This window comes from Pongo pygmaeus, chromosome 2 (assembly GCF_028885625.2).
Source record: "Pongo pygmaeus isolate AG05252 chromosome 2, NHGRI_mPonPyg2-v2.0_pri, whole genome shotgun sequence".
Taxonomy (NCBI): domain Eukaryota; kingdom Metazoa; phylum Chordata; class Mammalia; order Primates; family Hominidae; genus Pongo; species Pongo pygmaeus.
This window is the reverse complement of record NC_085930.1, coordinates 121,952,617-121,971,571: the sequence shown is the minus strand read 5'-3', so window position 1 is coordinate 121,971,571 and position 18,955 is coordinate 121,952,617. Positions and strand designations below refer to the sequence as shown.

General features: G+C 41.3%; 1 protein-coding gene across 6 annotated transcripts in view; it reads right to left on the bottom strand.

Moving 5' to 3' along the window:
• The window catches only part of OSBPL10 (oxysterol binding protein like 10), a 318,091-nt gene that overhangs the window by 196,591 nt on the left and 102,545 nt on the right, over positions 1–18,955 (bottom strand). For all 6 annotated transcript variants that reach the window (XM_054479482.2, XM_054479480.2, XM_054479485.2 and 3 more), the window contains exon 3: positions 18,606–18,685. In XM_054479482.2, coding sequence (XP_054335457.1) covers positions 18,606–18,685 — 80 coding nt within the window. The remainder of the gene's footprint in view (positions 1–18,605; positions 18,686–18,955) is intronic.

The window sequence follows — 18,955 nt, the reverse complement described above, 5'->3', positions numbered from 1 at the left end:
AAATTCTAGAAGAAAAATGGCACTGAGCTTAATAAAACATGAAAGCAACATTACCCAATAGCAGAAATAAGAAGACAGAGCCAAGGGAAGAGTCAATTCTCAGATAAGCTTGTCCAACTTTACTAAGGGAGTTTATCAAGCCTAAACTCATTAGAATCTATTCCCCCAAAGGCTTGCTACTTAGGAAAACATATTATCCTCATACTCTGCTTTTCAACCTGGAGCACTTTATACCTTCAGTCTCAACAGGAGATGCAGCATATCTTACTTTTCACCCAATGATTTGGGAAAGAAAATAAAACAGGTTTAAAATATTTTATCAGGCTAGTGTATTGTTCAGTAAGATGTACGAGTTGAATGTAAGATACACCTGAGGCTTCTTAAAAATGTTTTCATGTAGGCCAGGCACAGTGGCTCATGCCTGTAATCCCAGTGCTTTGGGAGGCCAAGGTGGGAGGATCACTTGAGGCCAGGAGATCAAGACCAGCCTGGCCAACACGGTGAAACCCCGTCTCTACTAAAAATACAAAAATTAGCCGGGCATGGTGGCGGGCGCCTGTAATCCCAGCTACTTGGCAGACTGAGGCGGGTGAATTGCCTGAACCTGGGAGGTGGAGGGTTCAAGGATCACACCACTGCACTCCAGCCTGAGCAACAGAGTGAGACCCTGCCTTGAAAAAAAAGTTTTCATGTGGGCAGTACTAACCCTCTTCAACCTCCGGTGGCATTCACATCCCCTGCCCTCTGCAGATGGAGAAGCTCTGCTTACAGAACCCAAGACAGGAGCTAGCTCTGCTAATCAGCCAACCACCCCAGCACCGGAGGGTTTTGTCGAGGAAGAGGCCACTCAACAGACACTATTAATCACTATTTAATTCAAATAAAGGGGAGAGAAGTAGCACCTCCCCGCAAAGAGCATCAAACTTCACACTTCAAATTATTTCAAGTAAAAGCAATTCAGAGTAACAAGAAGAGAAGCCTAATCTGAACTGGCAGGAATTTGGAATTACTGAACATCTTCAAGGACATTAGATGTTAAGACTTTCAAGTGAAGAATATAATGAGAAGCAGGTTCATCAGCGACTGCCTGATGGAGAGCATCTCCCTGCAGATACAACGACCAACTCAATAGTGGCCCAGGAGAACACAGCACTCAGCAAAACAGCCTTGGCTCCAGGTTTTAAAATACATTTTTAATAATTCAAATGTTAACCACTTGAGTAACTACATTTTTAATATACAACTGACCAATGCAAAAGATGAAAATTTTGAATAATACCAAAAGGTACACCTAAATCCCTACATACTTTCAACCATGAATCTCTTGTTCCCCTAACAGCACCCCTGGCAACCACTACTACTAGCCTCTCGTGTGTCCTTCCAAAGATTGGTAGCGGGGAGAGGGGGAGGAAGGAGCGGTGGGGGGAGAGGGAGGAAGGGGTAGGGAGAGAGAGGGGGAGGAGAGAGAGAGGGAGAAAAGGGGAGGGGGAGGAGAGAGAGATGGGGAGTGGGGGGAGAGACAGGGAGAAAAGGAGAGAGGGAGAGAGAGAGGGGGAGAGAGAGGGAGAGACAGACAGAGGGAGAGAGAGAGAGGGAGACAGAGAGAGGGAGAGAGAGAGAGGGAGAGGGAGGGAGGAAGAGAGGGGGAGAGAGGGAAAGAGAGGGAGAGAGGGAGAGAGAGAGAGAGGGAGGGAGAGGGAAAGGGGGGGAGAGAGAGAGAAAGAGAGAGAGAGAGATACAGAAAAAGTAAGTATGTGTGTGTCTCTCCCGTTTTTGTTTGACTGGTTGGTTGTTTCTATCATGGTACACCTTCCCTAGCCCCTGTGGTTTTTTTTGAGACAAGGTCTTGTTCTATTGCCCAGACTGGAGTGCACGGGCGTAATCATGGCTCACTGCAGCCTTGACCTCCCTGGGCTTAAGCAATCCTCCCATCTCAGCCTCCCAAGTATCTAGCTGGAACTACAGGAGCATGCCACCACACCAGGCTAATTTTTTTATATTTCTGTAAGACGGGGTTTCCCTATGTTGCCCAGGCTGATCTCAAACTCCTGGGCTCAAGCAATCCTCCCATGTCAGCCTTCCAAAGTGCTGGGATTACAGGTGTGAGCCACTGTGCCCAGCCCCCTATGCTTTTTAACCTTTTCATCAACTTTAATAAATTAAATTTCTCTTTTATCGCAGAAGCTCAGTTTTTTATCAGAAATACCCCATTTCATTTCACAAGCTGTGCCTTTCCAGTCTTGGGCAGTCAGGTACTGCTTGTTTCCCAGGGCCCAACTTAGCTGGGTCCTGAAAGCACAGTACCCCTCACGGAAACTCATTCAGTGTCTGGCTCTGTACTAAGAGCACAACAGACATGATCTCATTAATCCTCACCACAGCATACAATTCAATCCTCATATCAAAAATTACTGTCCCCATTTCAAGGAATAACTTGCCCCAAGTGGCACTATAGGGCTAGTTCTGAACCGGGTACTGCCCCCCAAGAGCCTAGAGCACTTGCCTTTAATCCTGCAGCCTCACAGAAAGTGAGATGGGAGCCACTCAAAACCAGATGCACAATGTGAACAAGGCCAGCCTGGCTGAGTCTGGATTATACTGGAGCTTTCTGATGCGTGGGGAATATAAACATTTGGGCAGTCTATCAAACCTTTTAGGGGGAAAGTCATAACAATCAGGTTTTAGAGATGCTTCTTAGCATCTCCTTCATGATCATCTTCAGGTGGAACTTGGCTTAACAACCAAGTTATCCATCAACAGAAATGTTGTAGCAGAATTGGGTGAATCTGTTATAAAAAGAATATTGTGACATGCTTAATATTACTTAATCCTAACAACTGCCCTGTAGGGTTGATGCCATTATTTTGCCCAATTTACAGAAGTGAAAACTGAGGCTAAGAGAATTACTCGTTTACTGAGTTACTTGAGATTACAAAGCTAGGTAGTAGCCTGTGAGTGGCCCAGGCACAGCCAGAAACCAGGGTTTTTTTTGTTTTGTTTGTTTTGTTTTTTACCTAATTCCCTACACTGTCTATCACACCAGATCTTCCATTTGTTCTAAAAAATTTTGTCTTTATGTCAAAAAAAAATGGGAAAAGTAAAGAGACAAACTATGAAATGGGAGCTGGAGCTTCCAGATAGTCAAATACAGGAGGCTCTAGGAGGGTGACCGCCCAGGGAGGGCCTAGAAGCTCCACACCCCTTCCCTTATACCTCACCCTACATATCTCTTCATCTGTAACCTCTGCAACATCCTTTATAATAAACCGGTAAACATAAGTTTCAAAGGGCAGATTAACAATGTGTACAGGTACTTGCCTGCAGCCATGCAGGTTGTTCTCATCAGTGCCACATTGCCTCACAAAATCCTGGAGATGATCAACAAGTTCATGACAGACCCAATCCCCATCTTGGTGAAATGGTTTTCTTTTGCCCTTTCACTTTCTGCCAAGGGATGCCACAGCAAGAAGGTCCTCACCAGACGCTGGTCCCTCAATCTTGGACTTCCATTAAGGGAACATCATTAATGTCATCATCATCCCAAAATGAACCTCCCCCAGGCTCCTTAAGTTTATTTTTCTGTGCAGCAACTGCTTGTGCTGAGACATTGGAAAGGACTTTGGTTCCAGAATCCTCAAGGAATACACAATTCATTACAGCACCCTTACCTTGTAGTATAATCACATTTCTGCTTAGGAAGGCCAAGAGCCCAGCAAAGTAAGTGGCACTTCCACATGTAATCAGACTGGCCCTTGAGGCCTAAGAGTGAGTGAAATTTTCCAATGGACTTGGAGGTTGCCATGTAGGACTTACTCCAATAACAGTTCCATTTGGGCATGGAGAATATCTTAAGAATGGTGTGGTGGACATTGCTCAAATATACCTGGTAATCCCCTCCCTCCTGCGCACATTGGAACCAGCCCTTCCTGCCCCCTTACATGAAGTCTGAGTCAGTGAAAAGCCTTTTCTTTCCCTGTGCCCTAAAAGGCCTTGTATTTGAAAATGAAAGCGTAAGATTTTGAAGAAGCCTGCACCTCGGCAGCCTCTGCATCATTCACTGCATGAAGCACAGTCACCAGTCACCAGGCCTATGATGGGCCAACTCTCTACATGAAGAAGCACATCCAGAGTTGTATTTTACTTGCCCCCAGGTCTATGGAGATGTAAAAAAGGAAAGAATTAAGCATTTTGTTATTGGATGGTCCAAAGGAAAATGTCAATGAGTGAGTGACCTTAACCAAGTCATGAAACTGCATTAGAAGGATTTACTATGGGAGAAGAATGAGGGGCTCCAGGCAGAAAGCCCCAAGGCAATAAAGAGACAAGGAAGTGATAAAAGGGGACTGAACGACCAAGGAGGCCAGGGTTATGAGCCACATTCTCCACTGTTGCCACCACATCTTATCTGATGACCTGACCCACCACATTAAAGAAGTTCATGTATGTTCTTCTTAGTTTCTTCTACTCAAAACACTGTTAAAAAATACCTTAGTTCTCTTTCTGTTTTTTGTTGTTGTTGTTGTTGTTTTTAGATGGAGTTTCACTCTGTCACCGAGGCAGGAGTGCAGTGGCACAATATCGGCTCACTGCAGCCTCCGCCTCCTGGGTTCAAGCAATTCTCCTGCCTCAGCCTCCTGAGTAGCTACAGGTGCCCACCACCATACCTGGCTAATTTTTGTGTGGTTTTTTTTGTATTTTTAGTAGACACGGGGTTTCATCATGTTGGCTAGGCTGGTCTTAAACTCCTGACCTCAAGTGATCCGCCCACCTCAGCCTCCCAAAGTGCTGGGATTACAGTTATGAACCACACATGGCCAAAAATACCTTAGTTAAGTCTACAGGTTATTAAATATACATTGCTCTAACCTATACTAGGGATAAAAATTGAAAATTAAGCCAATAACGTAAATTATTAGTTTAGAAATCACAGATTTAGAATAAGTCATGTTTTTAATCAATGTGTTTATTTTTGATTTTCATTGGATCAGTTTGGGGGTGATTAGGATATTTTGAAGGCACATACAGTCATCCCCTTGGTGTCCATGGGGGATTAGTTCCATGACCCTTCTAAGATACCAAAATTCACAGATGCCCAAGTCCCTGATATCAAATGGCATTTTATTTGCATATAACCTATGCATATATATTCCCCTGTAAATCACCTCTAAATTACTTATGTCTAATGCAATGTAAATGCTATGTAAACAGTTATTTGTATTGTTTAGAAAATAAGGACAAGATTAAAAGTCTATCCATTTTCAAAACAGATGCAATTTTTTTTAGAATATTTTTGATCCAGAGTTGGTTGAATCCATATAGGCAGAACCCACAGACACAGAGGACTGATTGTATATAGAACTAGAAACTCGGAATTTAAATTTTAGCTTGTATCATTATTCAAAAATTGATTAATACCATTAATAGCCTCTTTGGTGACACTAACCATTCCCTTGGCAAGTTTTTACCGGTTATCTATTACTGCCTAACTACCCCAAAACAAGAGGTTAAAAGTGACTACTATTTTACTTTATCTCAACGTGTGTCAGGAATTCAGGCTGGTCTCCCTTGGGTGATTCTTTCTACTCTGGGTGGCATCACCTCAGGTCACTCAGTGGTAGTTGGCCAGTAGCTAGACTTGTGCGCACATCCTGGTGCCTTGAGAGGGGCAGCTGGAAGCCTGGATTTTGCTGTGTCCCTTCATGAATTCTTAGAGCCTCACAATGGGGTCTCTCCAGCAGGGTAGTAAATATTTACAGAGTGGCTCAGGGCTCTGAGCCAAGTCGAAGGGGCCAGTTTTCTTACAGCCCACGCCTGGAACTATCAGCAGTACTTTGACTTTTGGTCAAAGCTGCCACGCACCAGGCTCAGAAATAGCCCCTTCATGCATTGCATGCCTCTATCAAAATATCTCACGTACCTCATAAATACATACACTATGTACCCACAAAAATTTAAAAAAAAAAATCTAAAAAGAAAAAAATAGCACCTGCCTTTTGATGGGAATGCTGACAGGAAAGCTTCAAAGAATCTGTGGCTATCTTTAATCCGCCCCAGCCTGAGACCAAAGGACCACACATAGACATGCAAAGTATAAGCTCAAATCAAACTTGGAAAGACTGAAGCCTGGTTTAATTCTAACAATAATAAATTACCAAATTAAACAAATCCTGCATTAAGACAGTGTTGAAATAAAAGATGTCTGCGTTCCACCCTAGAACTTTAACTATCATGAACAAATGCAACACTAAAATGTAATGCTTTGTTTTTAGAAAATAAAAAAAAAGAATGGGAGCTAATACTTGCAAATTATGTATCTGATAAAGGTCTAACTATCAAGACTATATAAATAACTCATATGACTCAATAAAATATAAACGAATAAAAAAAGACAAAGGATTTTTATATGTATTTCTCCAAAGAGTATATATGAATGGCCAATAAGCATATAAAAAGATACTTAACATCATTCATTAGGGAAATGCAAATCAAAATTACAAGGAGGTATCACTTCACACCCACTAGCATGGCTGCTATACTAACAAATGTTGGCAAGGATATGGAAAAATTGGAACCCTATACATTGCTGATAGGGATGTAAAATGGTGCAGCTGCTTTGGAAACCAGTCTGGTTGTTCGTTAAAAAGTTAAACATAGAATTACCATATGGCCCAGTCATTCCACTTTTAAATATACACCCAAAAGAATTTAAAACAAACTCACACAAAAACTGGCATACAAATGTTCATAGCAGCATTATTCATAATAGCCAAAAAGCGAAAGCAACCCAAATATGCATCAAGCGATGAAGGGATTAAAAATTATGACATGTCCATACAATGGAATATTAGTCATAAAAAAGGAATGAAGTACTGATTTATGCTACAACATGAATGAACCTTGAAAACACTATGCTAAGTGAAAAAAGCCAGACACAAAGAGCCATAATATTGCATACAATCCATTTAAATGAAATATCCAAAATAGGCAAATCCATAGAGACAGTGGTTAGTGGTTGCCAGGGGCTGGGAAGAGAGGGTGGATAGAAATGGGGAGTGACTGACAGCTCATGGAAACAGGGAAACAGGGGATTTTTTTAGGGATGATAAAATATTCTGGAATGAGATAGTGGTAGTGGTTGTACAATTTTGAAAACATACTAAAAACCACTGAATTACACACTTTAAAAAAGTAAATTTTATGGTATGTGAATTATATCTCACATTTTAAGAAAAGATAAGAGCCACTTGTTAGCTATGCAACCTTGGGCTTCTCACAAATCTACTCTGTGCCTCAGTGTCCTCACCTAGAAAATGCGGTCATAGCAGTGCCTGCCTTATAGGGCTGTTGTGAGAAATACACAAGATAATCCAAGAAAAGTACTTAGCATAGTACCTGCCACAAAGCAATGTGTTCAAAGACGCCATTTACTATTATTTCCTTTTCCCAAAAATGTGTTCCTTATGACTGTTAGTTTCCTCTCTCTTTAAGAAAGTAAAAATTCAAGAAACATTTTGCTTGTTACTCTTGACTGATTTTCAGCTACTGGCTAATAGTTCTCTCTACATAAAAAAAATCGTTATACTTGATCGAATACAAAACAATAATATTTAGAAAAATAAAATGTATCTTGGATCTAGTTTCTTGAGGAACCCAAATCCAACACCACGACTACTAATACTACTACTGTTACTAATACTGATACTAATACTACTACTAACAGGTAAAGGAGAAGAAGAAGGAAGAAGCAGGGTTGATATTTGTTGAGTATTGAACATGCACTAAGTGGTTTATGTCCATCCCCATGTGTCATGACAGTGCCAGATGCAGAGGATGCAGTATGATTTCCCCACAATCCCAGGCCTCCGAGGACACACGGTGGGCCAGGAGGGTACAATAAGATGTGCTATAACACCAGTGAGTACTGGTATATATGGGAGCACAGAGAGAAGACCATGCTGCCTGGGGAGGTCAGGAAGGCATCACAGAAGTATAAGGGGCTTTCTGTTTTTGTTTCTTGTGTTTTGAGATGGAGTCTCACTCTGTTGCCCAGGCTGGAGTTGGAATGCAGTGGTGCAATCTGGCTCACTGCAACCTCCGCCTCCTGGGTTCAAGCAATTCTCCTGCCTCAGCCTCCTGAGTAGCTGGTATGACAGGCACACGCCACCACACCCGGCACATTTTTGTATTTTTGGTAGACAGGGTTTCGCCATGTTGCCCAGGCTGGTCTCGAATTCCTGACCTCACATGATCCACCTGCCTCGGCCTCCCAAAGTGCTAAGATTACAGCAGTGAGCCACCGCACCCGACCATATACTTTACCATATAAAGTATATGAGCTTTAAAAACCACATGAGGGAGGGAGAGGGAAAGGCATTCCTAGCAAAGGAAACAGCAGCGACAAAGGCAAGGAAGCATGGAGGTGTGCAGGGTGCTTGGGGAGCTGTTTGTCTAGAGCATTGACTGAATGATGGGTAGAGACAGAGAGGAAGAAACTGGACCCGAAATGAGTGGGCATTTAATGCCAAGATAAAGTTTTGGACTTGCCTTAGGAAGTTTGGTGCCACTAACGATTGTTCGAGCTAGGAACAGGCATAACTAGCAGTCTCCCTTGCTCTTTTGTCCTTCACTAAAGCAGCGTCTGAGATGTCTGCTCCATAAATGGCTCCAGTGGCGTGAACAAGTAGCTGACCCGGACCACAGAGAACATTAGCTCCTGCTTTTAGATCAGTTAAGGCCTATGTTCCTGTTGCACAGGTGAGGCAAGTGGACAAGTGAAAGTGATCAAGCATTTAATGCCGAGGTCCTAGAGAAGACCAGGACTCCCAATAGAAAGGGAGAAGAAAAGAAGGGAGGGAGGGACAAACGGGGTGAGGGAGCCCCATTAAACCTCTGTAGATTAAAAGAACTGTTCATTGTGCAAGAGACAAAACTAGATATTGGTAAATTCCCTTCTTAGAAGCCATTAACTAATAGTGGAAGCTCTACCAGCTCTATCCAACAGAACTTTCTGTGATAATGGAAATGCTGTATATCTGTGCTGTCCAATACGCAGCCATCAGCCAGACGTGGCTACTGAGCACTTGAAATGTGTGCCACTGAAGAACTGATTTTTAAATCTTATTTCAATTAAATTTAAGTAGTCACATGTGGCTAGAGTCTCCATATCGGACAGCATAGTTTTAGAACCTGTATTTTCTTATCCCTTTTCATATACTGTTTCTTAGACAAATGAAACAAAGGGAGTTTGGAATCCCTTTCAATCTGCTACGGTCTGAAGGCTTGTGTCTCCCCTAAAATTCATTTGTTGAAATCCTAACCCCCAAGGTGATAGCATTAGGAGGCTGGCCTTTGGGAGGTGATTAGGTCATGAGAGAAGAGCTCATGTTGTTTATAAGTATCCAGTCTATGGTAGCTTGTTACAGAAGCCCAAACAGACTAAGACACAACATTTTAATCATTCTATTACTTCTGAATTATTTCAAATTGTTCTGAGAGACCCTAAAATTGCTTAATCATATAAAAGAGGTATCCAGTGTCATTTGTCAGATTGCCACCAAAATTCTGAGAATTCAGCCAATGAGTTACCAGCAGTACCCTCTCTAAAAGAATAAAATTGGGTGTTGTTTTGAGTAGAATCAATCTTTATTTAGTATAAGCGTAAACACTTTGGTGTGCATTTTTCTTTCCAAGTAGTTGGATGGACCCGGATGTTGGGCTGGATGACTTCTGAAATCCCTTGTAACCACATGGTTTCAGAGTCTACAGATGTCACTGGGTTAATCTTGCTTCCCATTGTGTTGCATCCTAACCAAAATATCAAAGCACCTCTCCAAAGCCCTCTGGCTCACACCCCAGGGCGGGAAAAAGTCAAGAAAGTTGTAGTCTTTCACCATCAGAAACCTAGATTGACAGAAGGAACAATTGAACAGCTTCAAATCACCTCACTCTTCACATTTTGCTATGGATAGAATTCCCCACTCCTGTCTCCTCCTTCCCACCCCAACAAACAAACCCTTTAATTCCCCGGAAGCAGCCCACACATCCCCTAGGCCTCCCCAAGTAAAGTTTCTCAGTGTCCCCAAACAGGTGTGGTGTCTGCACCTGGCAAGCAGGGGCGAGGTCTATCAGTTGGTCTCTCAACCTAGCCACACACTCCTGTGCACTCAACCACACAAGTGGGAACAGTGGCTTCAGGACACACAGCCTTCAGGAACAGAAGATACCCACAGAGCATGCTCTCCTGAGTCAGAGTGGATGTGGAACCAACCAGTGTCAGCCAGGGTGCCAAGCCAGCCCATCTCTCTACGGCCTCCTTTCTCACTGTCCAGTGCTCTAACATGCCCTGACTAAAGCCCCTACATGCTTGGAGAGTACAGATGCTACGACAAAGGCAGGGGAGGAGAGTTAGGGTATATCACTGGTGTCAGCTATCATTGGAAGTTTTGTAAACACAGGCAGGTCCCTCACAGCTAGAAGGGGTGAGGAATTGCTGCCCCACCTACTCTTGGGGCTGTCCAGACCCCGGTGGACAGGGGTAAGACAGGGCTCTTAATACCACAAGGCCACAAGTGAATTAATGTGCAATTATCATTCTAAGGGGATAGGGAAAAAGAAAAAATCCAAAAGACCTGTAATTTGGGCAGCTTCCAGCATGAATATTAATATATACACTCCTCAAAACTCAGTAGCTTTTGCTGTTCATTCAAGACCCCCTATGACTTATAATGAATTTAAAGTCCTGTGTTAGACAATCATATTCCTCCATGATCAAATCTGCATAAGACTTTATCCTAAAATTTGTATTTTAATTTAGAATTACCTAGCAAGGACAAAAAGCCCTAACTATATGCCAGTCTAACCACAGTGTCTTCAAACTCTTTACACAGATGAAGATTCACAGAGACCTACTGCCATCCTCAGTGTAGCCACCACTGTTTGCTCTCAGTGAGCACAGGGTCAAGTGCAGGAGACGGGAAACCAGGTCATTAGTAAGTGCCAGGAGAGAGTCAGGCCTGGGGTCCTAGAAGCCCAGAGAAAGGATTTCTAATGCAGTGAGTATCATAAACTATTTCCAATACATCTACATATATCTGCATTTTCTTGCTTTTTTATCCATAGATAGAAAAAAAAAAAGTTGCTGTGCTTTCCATACTGTTAGATGTATAAAATACCAGGAAACACTTCCCTTTATTTTCTCAACTTCCCACTTGGAGCTAATCAAGAACAGGACACAGGCGGGACACGGTGGCTCTCGCCTGTAATCCCAGCACTTTGGGAGCCCAAGAAGGGTGGATCACTTGAGGTCAGAAGTTTGAGACCAGCCTGGCCAACATGGTGAAACCCTGTCTCTACTAAAAATACAAAACATTAGCCAGGCATGGTGGTGCGCACCTGTAATCCCAGCTACTCAGGAGGCTGAGGCAAGGGAATTGCTTGAACCTGGGAGGCGGAGGTTGCAGTGAGCCAAGATCACGGCACTGCACTCCAGCCTGGGCGCAGAGTGAGACAAGAAGAAAGAGAAAGGAAGGGAGGAAGGGAGGGAGAGAGGGATGGAGGGAGGGAGGGAGACAGACAGAACAAGGGGTCAGAAATGACCCAGAGGGAAGGGCAAGTAGCTGACTGGAAGGAAGATAAAACACAAGAGAGATCCCAGAAATGTTCTAAGAAACAGGTCCCCAATTGAACACTCTCACAGTCACCTTAAAAATAAAACAGCCCAAACATAGAATAGGTCTATGGCCAAAGTCTGATCTTCCTAGTTCCTCCTCACAGAGATGTAAACTGCCCATGAAAACAAAATGTGTACAAGTTCCGTGCATACGAACATACAAGAAAAAAAAAAGACGGGCAGGATGGACCTCCAAATGGAGTCATGTGTCTCTCTGCATTTTTCCACATTAAAAGGTGCCTGGAGGGATGCACACCCAAATGGTAGCGTCAGATTATGTCTGGGGGTGGGGTCTGGGGTGACCTTTTAAAATACTTTTCTATCTTCTGAATGTTTTATATGGCATATAGGTAATATTCATAATCTTTAAAAATAATGCTACTTCCATTATAGAAAACAAGGCCTTTGCAAGCTGTTAGAGATGAATTGGCACTAAGAATACATTTGCAGTGAGGATGGGGAATGCCAGTCAGAAAACAGCCACCTGAACCAAAAAGGCAATCCCCAAGCTCCATCGGGTTTTGAAGCACCACATTCCACCTCCCCCGCCATTGTCTAGGTGGCTGCCAAGCGCTACTTGAGGAAGTGATAAGCATCACTGTCTGTCACACATTTATCCTTTAGGGATGAAACGTCAGGGGAGAAGATACTAAAGCCCAACTAGCATCACAGCAGACTCATAAGCTATTATTACACTTCGTGTACAAGTCATCTCCACAAATGAATCCACCTTCCATATCCAGAAAAAAAAAATCCAAAAACTATTGAAAATATTGTAAGTTTCCATCAAGTTTGGCCTTTAAAAATTTTCTCAGTCTGAATTAAAGCCAATGAAACTAAAATGTTCTTGTATGAATGTCTTTTAAATGTTCCCTAATCACTTGACTTTTGATCTTTTTACCCCACTTTTCACAAAGGTCAAAAGTAACTTGAAAACAGCACTATTCATAAATTTCTCCAACTCCCGACCCCACTCCCAAATATTGACTTTTGTTGATTTTGAATGGCCCTACATTCTTTGATGTGGTCACTTGAAAATAATAGAGCCTATCTAAAAACAGACTGATAAACAGACACACAGCCACGAATGGATTAAAAAGCAAAGTTGTTTTCCTTGAGAGATTTGTCAAAGCACCAAGGGCGGTCAGGAGTCTGAACTTCCAAGCAGCAGCCTTACTGAAAATCAGCACCTGCTACTAAGCCCCCAACTCCAAGGAGTGCTTCACATCAGCAAATGGCTTTCACTTCACTCTCTTGCTTGAGCTGTATGACAACCTTATGAGACAGATATCATTTCAAAGATGAGGAGACAGAGGTTAAGTAAAAAAAAAATGGCCTAAGCAGGTATGCTCAATACATCATTGGCAGAGCAGGGATTTAAACAGGTCTTCTCACTCTGAACCCCACAGTATCATTTCTAAACCAGAATGTCATGAATTGAAAGATGGATATATTCAATTAATCAGAAGACACTGTTCATTCAAAGTTTACAGGACCACCCCCTCCACCAAAACGCTCATCTTGTATAATAAGCTTACATCCCCAAAAAATGAGTGCAAAAGGCTAATGTAATTTTAAGCAATATCACTTAAAAAACTGTAGAATCAGAATCAATTTAGAAGATGGAACAAGGATTCCTTTGATTACATAAAGATTGCAGACATCCTATTCCAGAGCTGTTTCCTCTGCAATATATGAAAATATGGGACTCAAGGGGATGGGGGTGAACCTTTCTATTCAAATTATTCCAATAAAGTAGGATGGGAGATGGAAAGAAGAGGGAGCATGCTAAGCAATTGGGCTTTTGTCCCAGCTTAGTCACTTAACAGCTGTGTGACTTTCAGCCTGTCATTTAGGTTCAGTTGGCCTCCATTTTCTAATTTATAAAAATGGAAATAACACCACCTACCTCACATGACCTCTGTGAAGAGTAACACAATCATGGATGAAGCTCACACTAGTATAAAGTATTAATTATTATTACTTCTTCCAACAGGCCAGTTCCTGATTCATCCTCAGTGCTTACTGAATTCCTATAACACCACTGTTCCTATCCTAGAAGTTTCCTAAGACCACCCACTTGATAAAAACCACAAGAATTCAGGCTCAGTGGCTCATGCCTATAATCCCAGCACTTTGGGAGGGCAAGGCAGGAGGATCGCTTGAGCCCAGGAGTTGCAGAACAGCCTGGGCTACGTGGAGAAACCCTGTTTCTACAAAAAATTAGCCAGGGATGATGGTGTGTGCCTATGGTCCCAGCTGCTCAGGAGGCTAAGGTGGGAGGATGGATTGAGAGACTGGGAGGTCAAGGCTGTACCACTAATTGCACCATCACATGCCAGCTTGAGCAACAGAATGAGACCCTGTCTCAAAACACACACACACACACACACACACACACACACACGCAAGAAACTCACTCTTGCATTTCTTGCATTTGAGACCTTCAAAGTCATACACAAGTAGATTCTCATAAGAATGGTCTTTATGACTCTCTCTTAACACATTCTCCATCAATGCTGCTTTAATTTTTATAATGCACTAAAGGCTGGATGTTTTGTTTTGTTGTTTGTGTTTTCAGGGGAAGTCTGTGTTCTATTCTTCCTGGCAGACCAATCCCATACCCCGGTGACTCCACCTCAAGTCACACTGGAAGCCACAGGATGAACCTATGTGACATGGAGAAAAGGGAGATTTTGTCTGTATGTCAGTTTCTGATCATGCAGAATCCAAAACTGTCCTAGAAGGGACCCCATCACCCACAGAGGGAAGCACATGGTGGCCCTAGCTGACATCTGTGAGGCTAGATGTCAGAGCAAGGACAAGAAAGCAGGAGACCCAGGTTCCAGTCTTAGCACTACAGCCTCCTGGTTGGGGTGTCCTTGTGTATAAATCAATGGAGGCTGGGCGAGATAGCCAGACCTCTGGATTTCAAAGGCCAATACATGTTTTTTTGGTTTTTTTTTTTTTAAGTCTGGGAATTGACTTAGGGTTATTCACACTTTTGATTTTTGCAAGTAAGAATATTAAGAACAAAAAGAATCATAATTCCACTAAAATAGCTAAAATGTAAAGAAAGAATCAACTACTGATACACACAACAGCATGGATGAAATTTAAAAGCTTTTTTTTTTTTTTTTTTTTGAGACATGATCTCACTCCGTCACCCAGGCTGGAGTACAGTGGTACAATCTCAGTTCGATGCAACCTCTGTCTCCTGGGCTCAAGCAATCCTCCCATCTCAGTCTCCTGAGAAGCTGAGACTACAGGTGTGCGCCACCATGCCCAGCTAATTTTTTTGGTATTTTTTGGAGACAGGGTTTCACCATGTTGCCCAGGCCGGTCTCAAACTCCCAGACTCGAGCAATCTGCCTGCCTCAGCCTCCCAAAGTGCTGGGATTACAGGTGTGAGCCACCACATCCAGCCCCAAAAACTTTTTTGTAAGTAACAGAAGTCCGATGTGAAAGGTCATATAATTCTACCTATAGAACATTCTAGAAAAAGCAGAACTATAAATAGGAAACCAATCAGCAGTTGCCAGCTGCAGAGGGGTCAGCGAGGAGATTGATCATAAAGGGGGTAATGAGGGAACTTGCTGGCAGGGCGGAATTGTGAGTACAGTGGTGGTTACACGACTCTATATATTTGTCAAAACTCATTGAACTTTACACTTAAAAGGAGTAAATTTTATTGTATGCAAATTATACTCCAATAAACCTCAATTTTTAAAAAATGCAATCAATATTCTACCATATTCTACAATAAAAAGGAAGAATATTTTAACCATCCAAAAGCAAAGCAACATAATTTTTGAAAAGAAGAGTAGTCACTTATTTTAAATAAAGTTGTCTTTGGGAATAATTCCCTCCTTGTTTTTCTCATTTCACTCTGGACTGGGGAAAAACTTCATCAGGTGGTGACTAAGGCAGGTCTGGGTTTTGAAACCACTGGCTGGGTCATCCTTAAAGCCTTTTTCAGCTCTACAGTTCTATGCATCTGGCTATCCTGTAGTTCTTACTAAAATGAGTTTGAATTATAGCACCATTTTACCTAATATTTGTTCCAGGGAACACAATTTTATTTTTTTTCCCACCCTGAACATGATTTTACATAAGAGTTTTTAAAAGGCAAAATTCCAAGCAGCTGTAGGGAAAGTATTCTCTATAGTCTACTGTAAAGGGATCTGATCTGCTGAGAATAAAGAAGAAACATGGTAAAGAGGAGGCTTGGCATATATTCCTAATAACCATGATGCAAATTAAGCAGCAATACTATAGTTAACTAGACATCAAGTTTATATTCACTTTGAGCCCATCCTTGTTTTCACTATTTAACTTCTGCTTAAGCAGCCTTGAATTTGATAATGCTGTCACTGAATAATAAGGTCTGTTCACAGTTTTAAAATTATTATTCCCTAGTTGATCATGCTAGCTAGGATATAAATGAGTGGTAATAGCACTTTCATCTCCATTTCTCAAATAAGAAATTCTACAGGCCTAAACTTCTAAATTATTATTTATTTTGATTCTAATATTAATAGATTAGTCAGTATTCCTGAAGCTAACCAGAGAACATATCAGGAAATCAAATTCTGCTTCCAAGAATCTTCAAATTCTTTTTTTTTTTTTAACTACCATTAGGAAGCCTTTAACTTTCCTTCTCTACAATGATTCATCAAAATATTAATGTACTTAAAGTTGGTTCCCCTACCTCAATTCCCACTTCCAAAATAAATTCCAGATGAATCAGTGATTTAAATATAATAATTAACATATAAACTCCTTGAAAACAGTGAATAATATTTTCATAATTTTGGACCAGAGATGGCCTTTCTAAATATGATACAAAACCAAAAGCCAAAAATAAAAATACTCATAAACTTGACTGCAAAAGCTTAAATATTCTACAGAGTAAAAATTCTATTCAAACTCAAAATACAAATTGTCTACTAGGAGAAAATATCAACAGTACAAATGACAGGCCAAAAAAAATCCTTTGTACACAAAGAGCTACTACAAATCAAGAGGAAAAAATGAGCTCAATAGAAAAACAACCAAAGGATATAAAGTGGTAGTTTGCATTATTTTTAAGAATGGCCAATAAACATTTGAAGACATACTTGGCCCCAGTCATGATTTTAGACATGAAAATAAAAATAATGAGGTATCCAATTTTGATCTGAGAGAATATAAAAACCTGAATGTTAATAACACGCGTTAATGAGAGGGGGAAAGAAACCCTTACAGAACTGGTGGGAGTACAAATAAGGGCAACTGTTGTAGAAGACAATTTAGCAACGTCTATGAAAATTTCAAAGACATATTCTATGATCTAGCAATTCCACTGGTATAAATTCATCCTACAGATAGACACCTAGAGGTATAAGAATATATATGCACAAAGACGTCACACATTACAGCATTATATGTGACAACAACAATAAGGAAACAACTCTAAATTTCCATTAGTAGAAGACTTAAATAAGGCACTGACATCCATTCCTAAAAACACCATCTGGCCATCCAAAAAGGAGTGCAAGTAAATCCATGTGCCTAATGTAAAAAGATCTCCAAAATATATTAAGAAAAAAAAAAGGAGAACAGTATGCATGTGATCCCCATTTGTATAAAAACATGTATTTATGTAGATACAGTTATATACACATACACATACCAAGACATACTAACACATACCTAAATTTACTAGAAACATATGCAAGAACAGTTAAGAACAACTATCTCTAATGAGCACATAGGGCAATAGGTGGGGATAAGTCCTTCTACTTTTATTCTCTTCTGTTCTGGTTTATAAAAAGTAAAGACACATATAAAAAGACAATAACAAACTGCACTTCCTAGATGTATATAAAGTACCAATTAAATGTTGAGAACTCCTACTATAATTCTTGGAAAATAAAGAAGGCCAGTTGGGGGAAAATGCTTTAGAATGAGGGCTGTACCTACAGTTCCTGAAGATTCGGCTTAGGGCAAGTTAAGCGAGGCATTACAGGTAAGTGCCACTGTCCTAAGCAAGTTAAGGAAAAGGGGATGTCTCTTTAAAAAAAAAAAAAAAAAAAGGCATTATGAAGAAAGTATTTTTAGTTTGTATTTGGAGGCAGAACAGCCAGGTGTATCTAACTAAGGCATTTCACATGGCCCTGACCCAGAAAGCAGGCAGGTTCTAGTAGATGGAATCATCAGAAGTTTGAAGAGTGGATCTTTCTACAGGATGCATGGAATACAGAAAAAGATAGCAGTTGGATACAATAACTATATTTGAACTAATGATATAAAGGAGTAGCCCTTGGAACATTAATTTTAACAAATATTTATTGCCCTAGATAAATGCATTTTGAAATTGTTTCCTGTATTTTAATGACTGTAAATCTTCCACAATAATCCATGAAAATGCCCACCTCCTACCTCCTGCACACCTAACACAAGATCTCACAAGGTCCCCAGGAGAGAATAAATCATACTTGGATGCCAAATTACCCGAGAACGTTTTGATACACTAGGAATGCAGAAGCTCCTTGCAAAGTACATAAGCAATACGGGGTCTAGGTTTTATTTAAGGATCGGTGATGGCTACTAGTCTTCACGAACTGTAAATCTGACAACTCTGTCTCCACAATGAAATCATCCACTAGAGCTTCTCAATAGACCAATTAACAGCTGCCTAAATTGACAACAGAATGCAAAAGTGTCTTTCCAGATTCGGTTCCCATAGTGTCTACGTTCCTGCGTATTCTACCTACAAGAAAATCTTACATTTCTCCTGGCTTTAAATCTATGTGCAGCAGGACAAGTAGGAATTCCACTGCAGTGGGCAACTTAAAAAATAACATGAAAAACACCTTCCCCGAAGAAACAAATAATGGGGCTGAAAGCCAGGCTGGTTATTCGAATGCCTCCTTCCTTTCTCACGGGGACTTACCTTAGAATTCATTTCCATGTGGTATTTGGCACAAGCTCGAAGCTGAGTCACCCAGAATTGTTTCTCTTTTGCATCAGCAGCTAAAATAGAGAAAACAGAGAAAGAAATGATTGCAGAGATTGTTCCAAAACACATCCAACTTATTTCTACACCCACCTAAGCAGGTGGGGAGCCTGGGGAGTGAGAGGTAGCAAGAAGGTGGGGAAGCGAGCACAGATCACGACGTTCTCAAGCGGCCTGTACTTACACCAAAACAGAGACTGCACTGAATCCCACGGAAAATCCTCTCTTGAGCCATATGAAAAATGGATTCTGAAATACCCGTTATAAGAATAATTTTGCCATTTTTT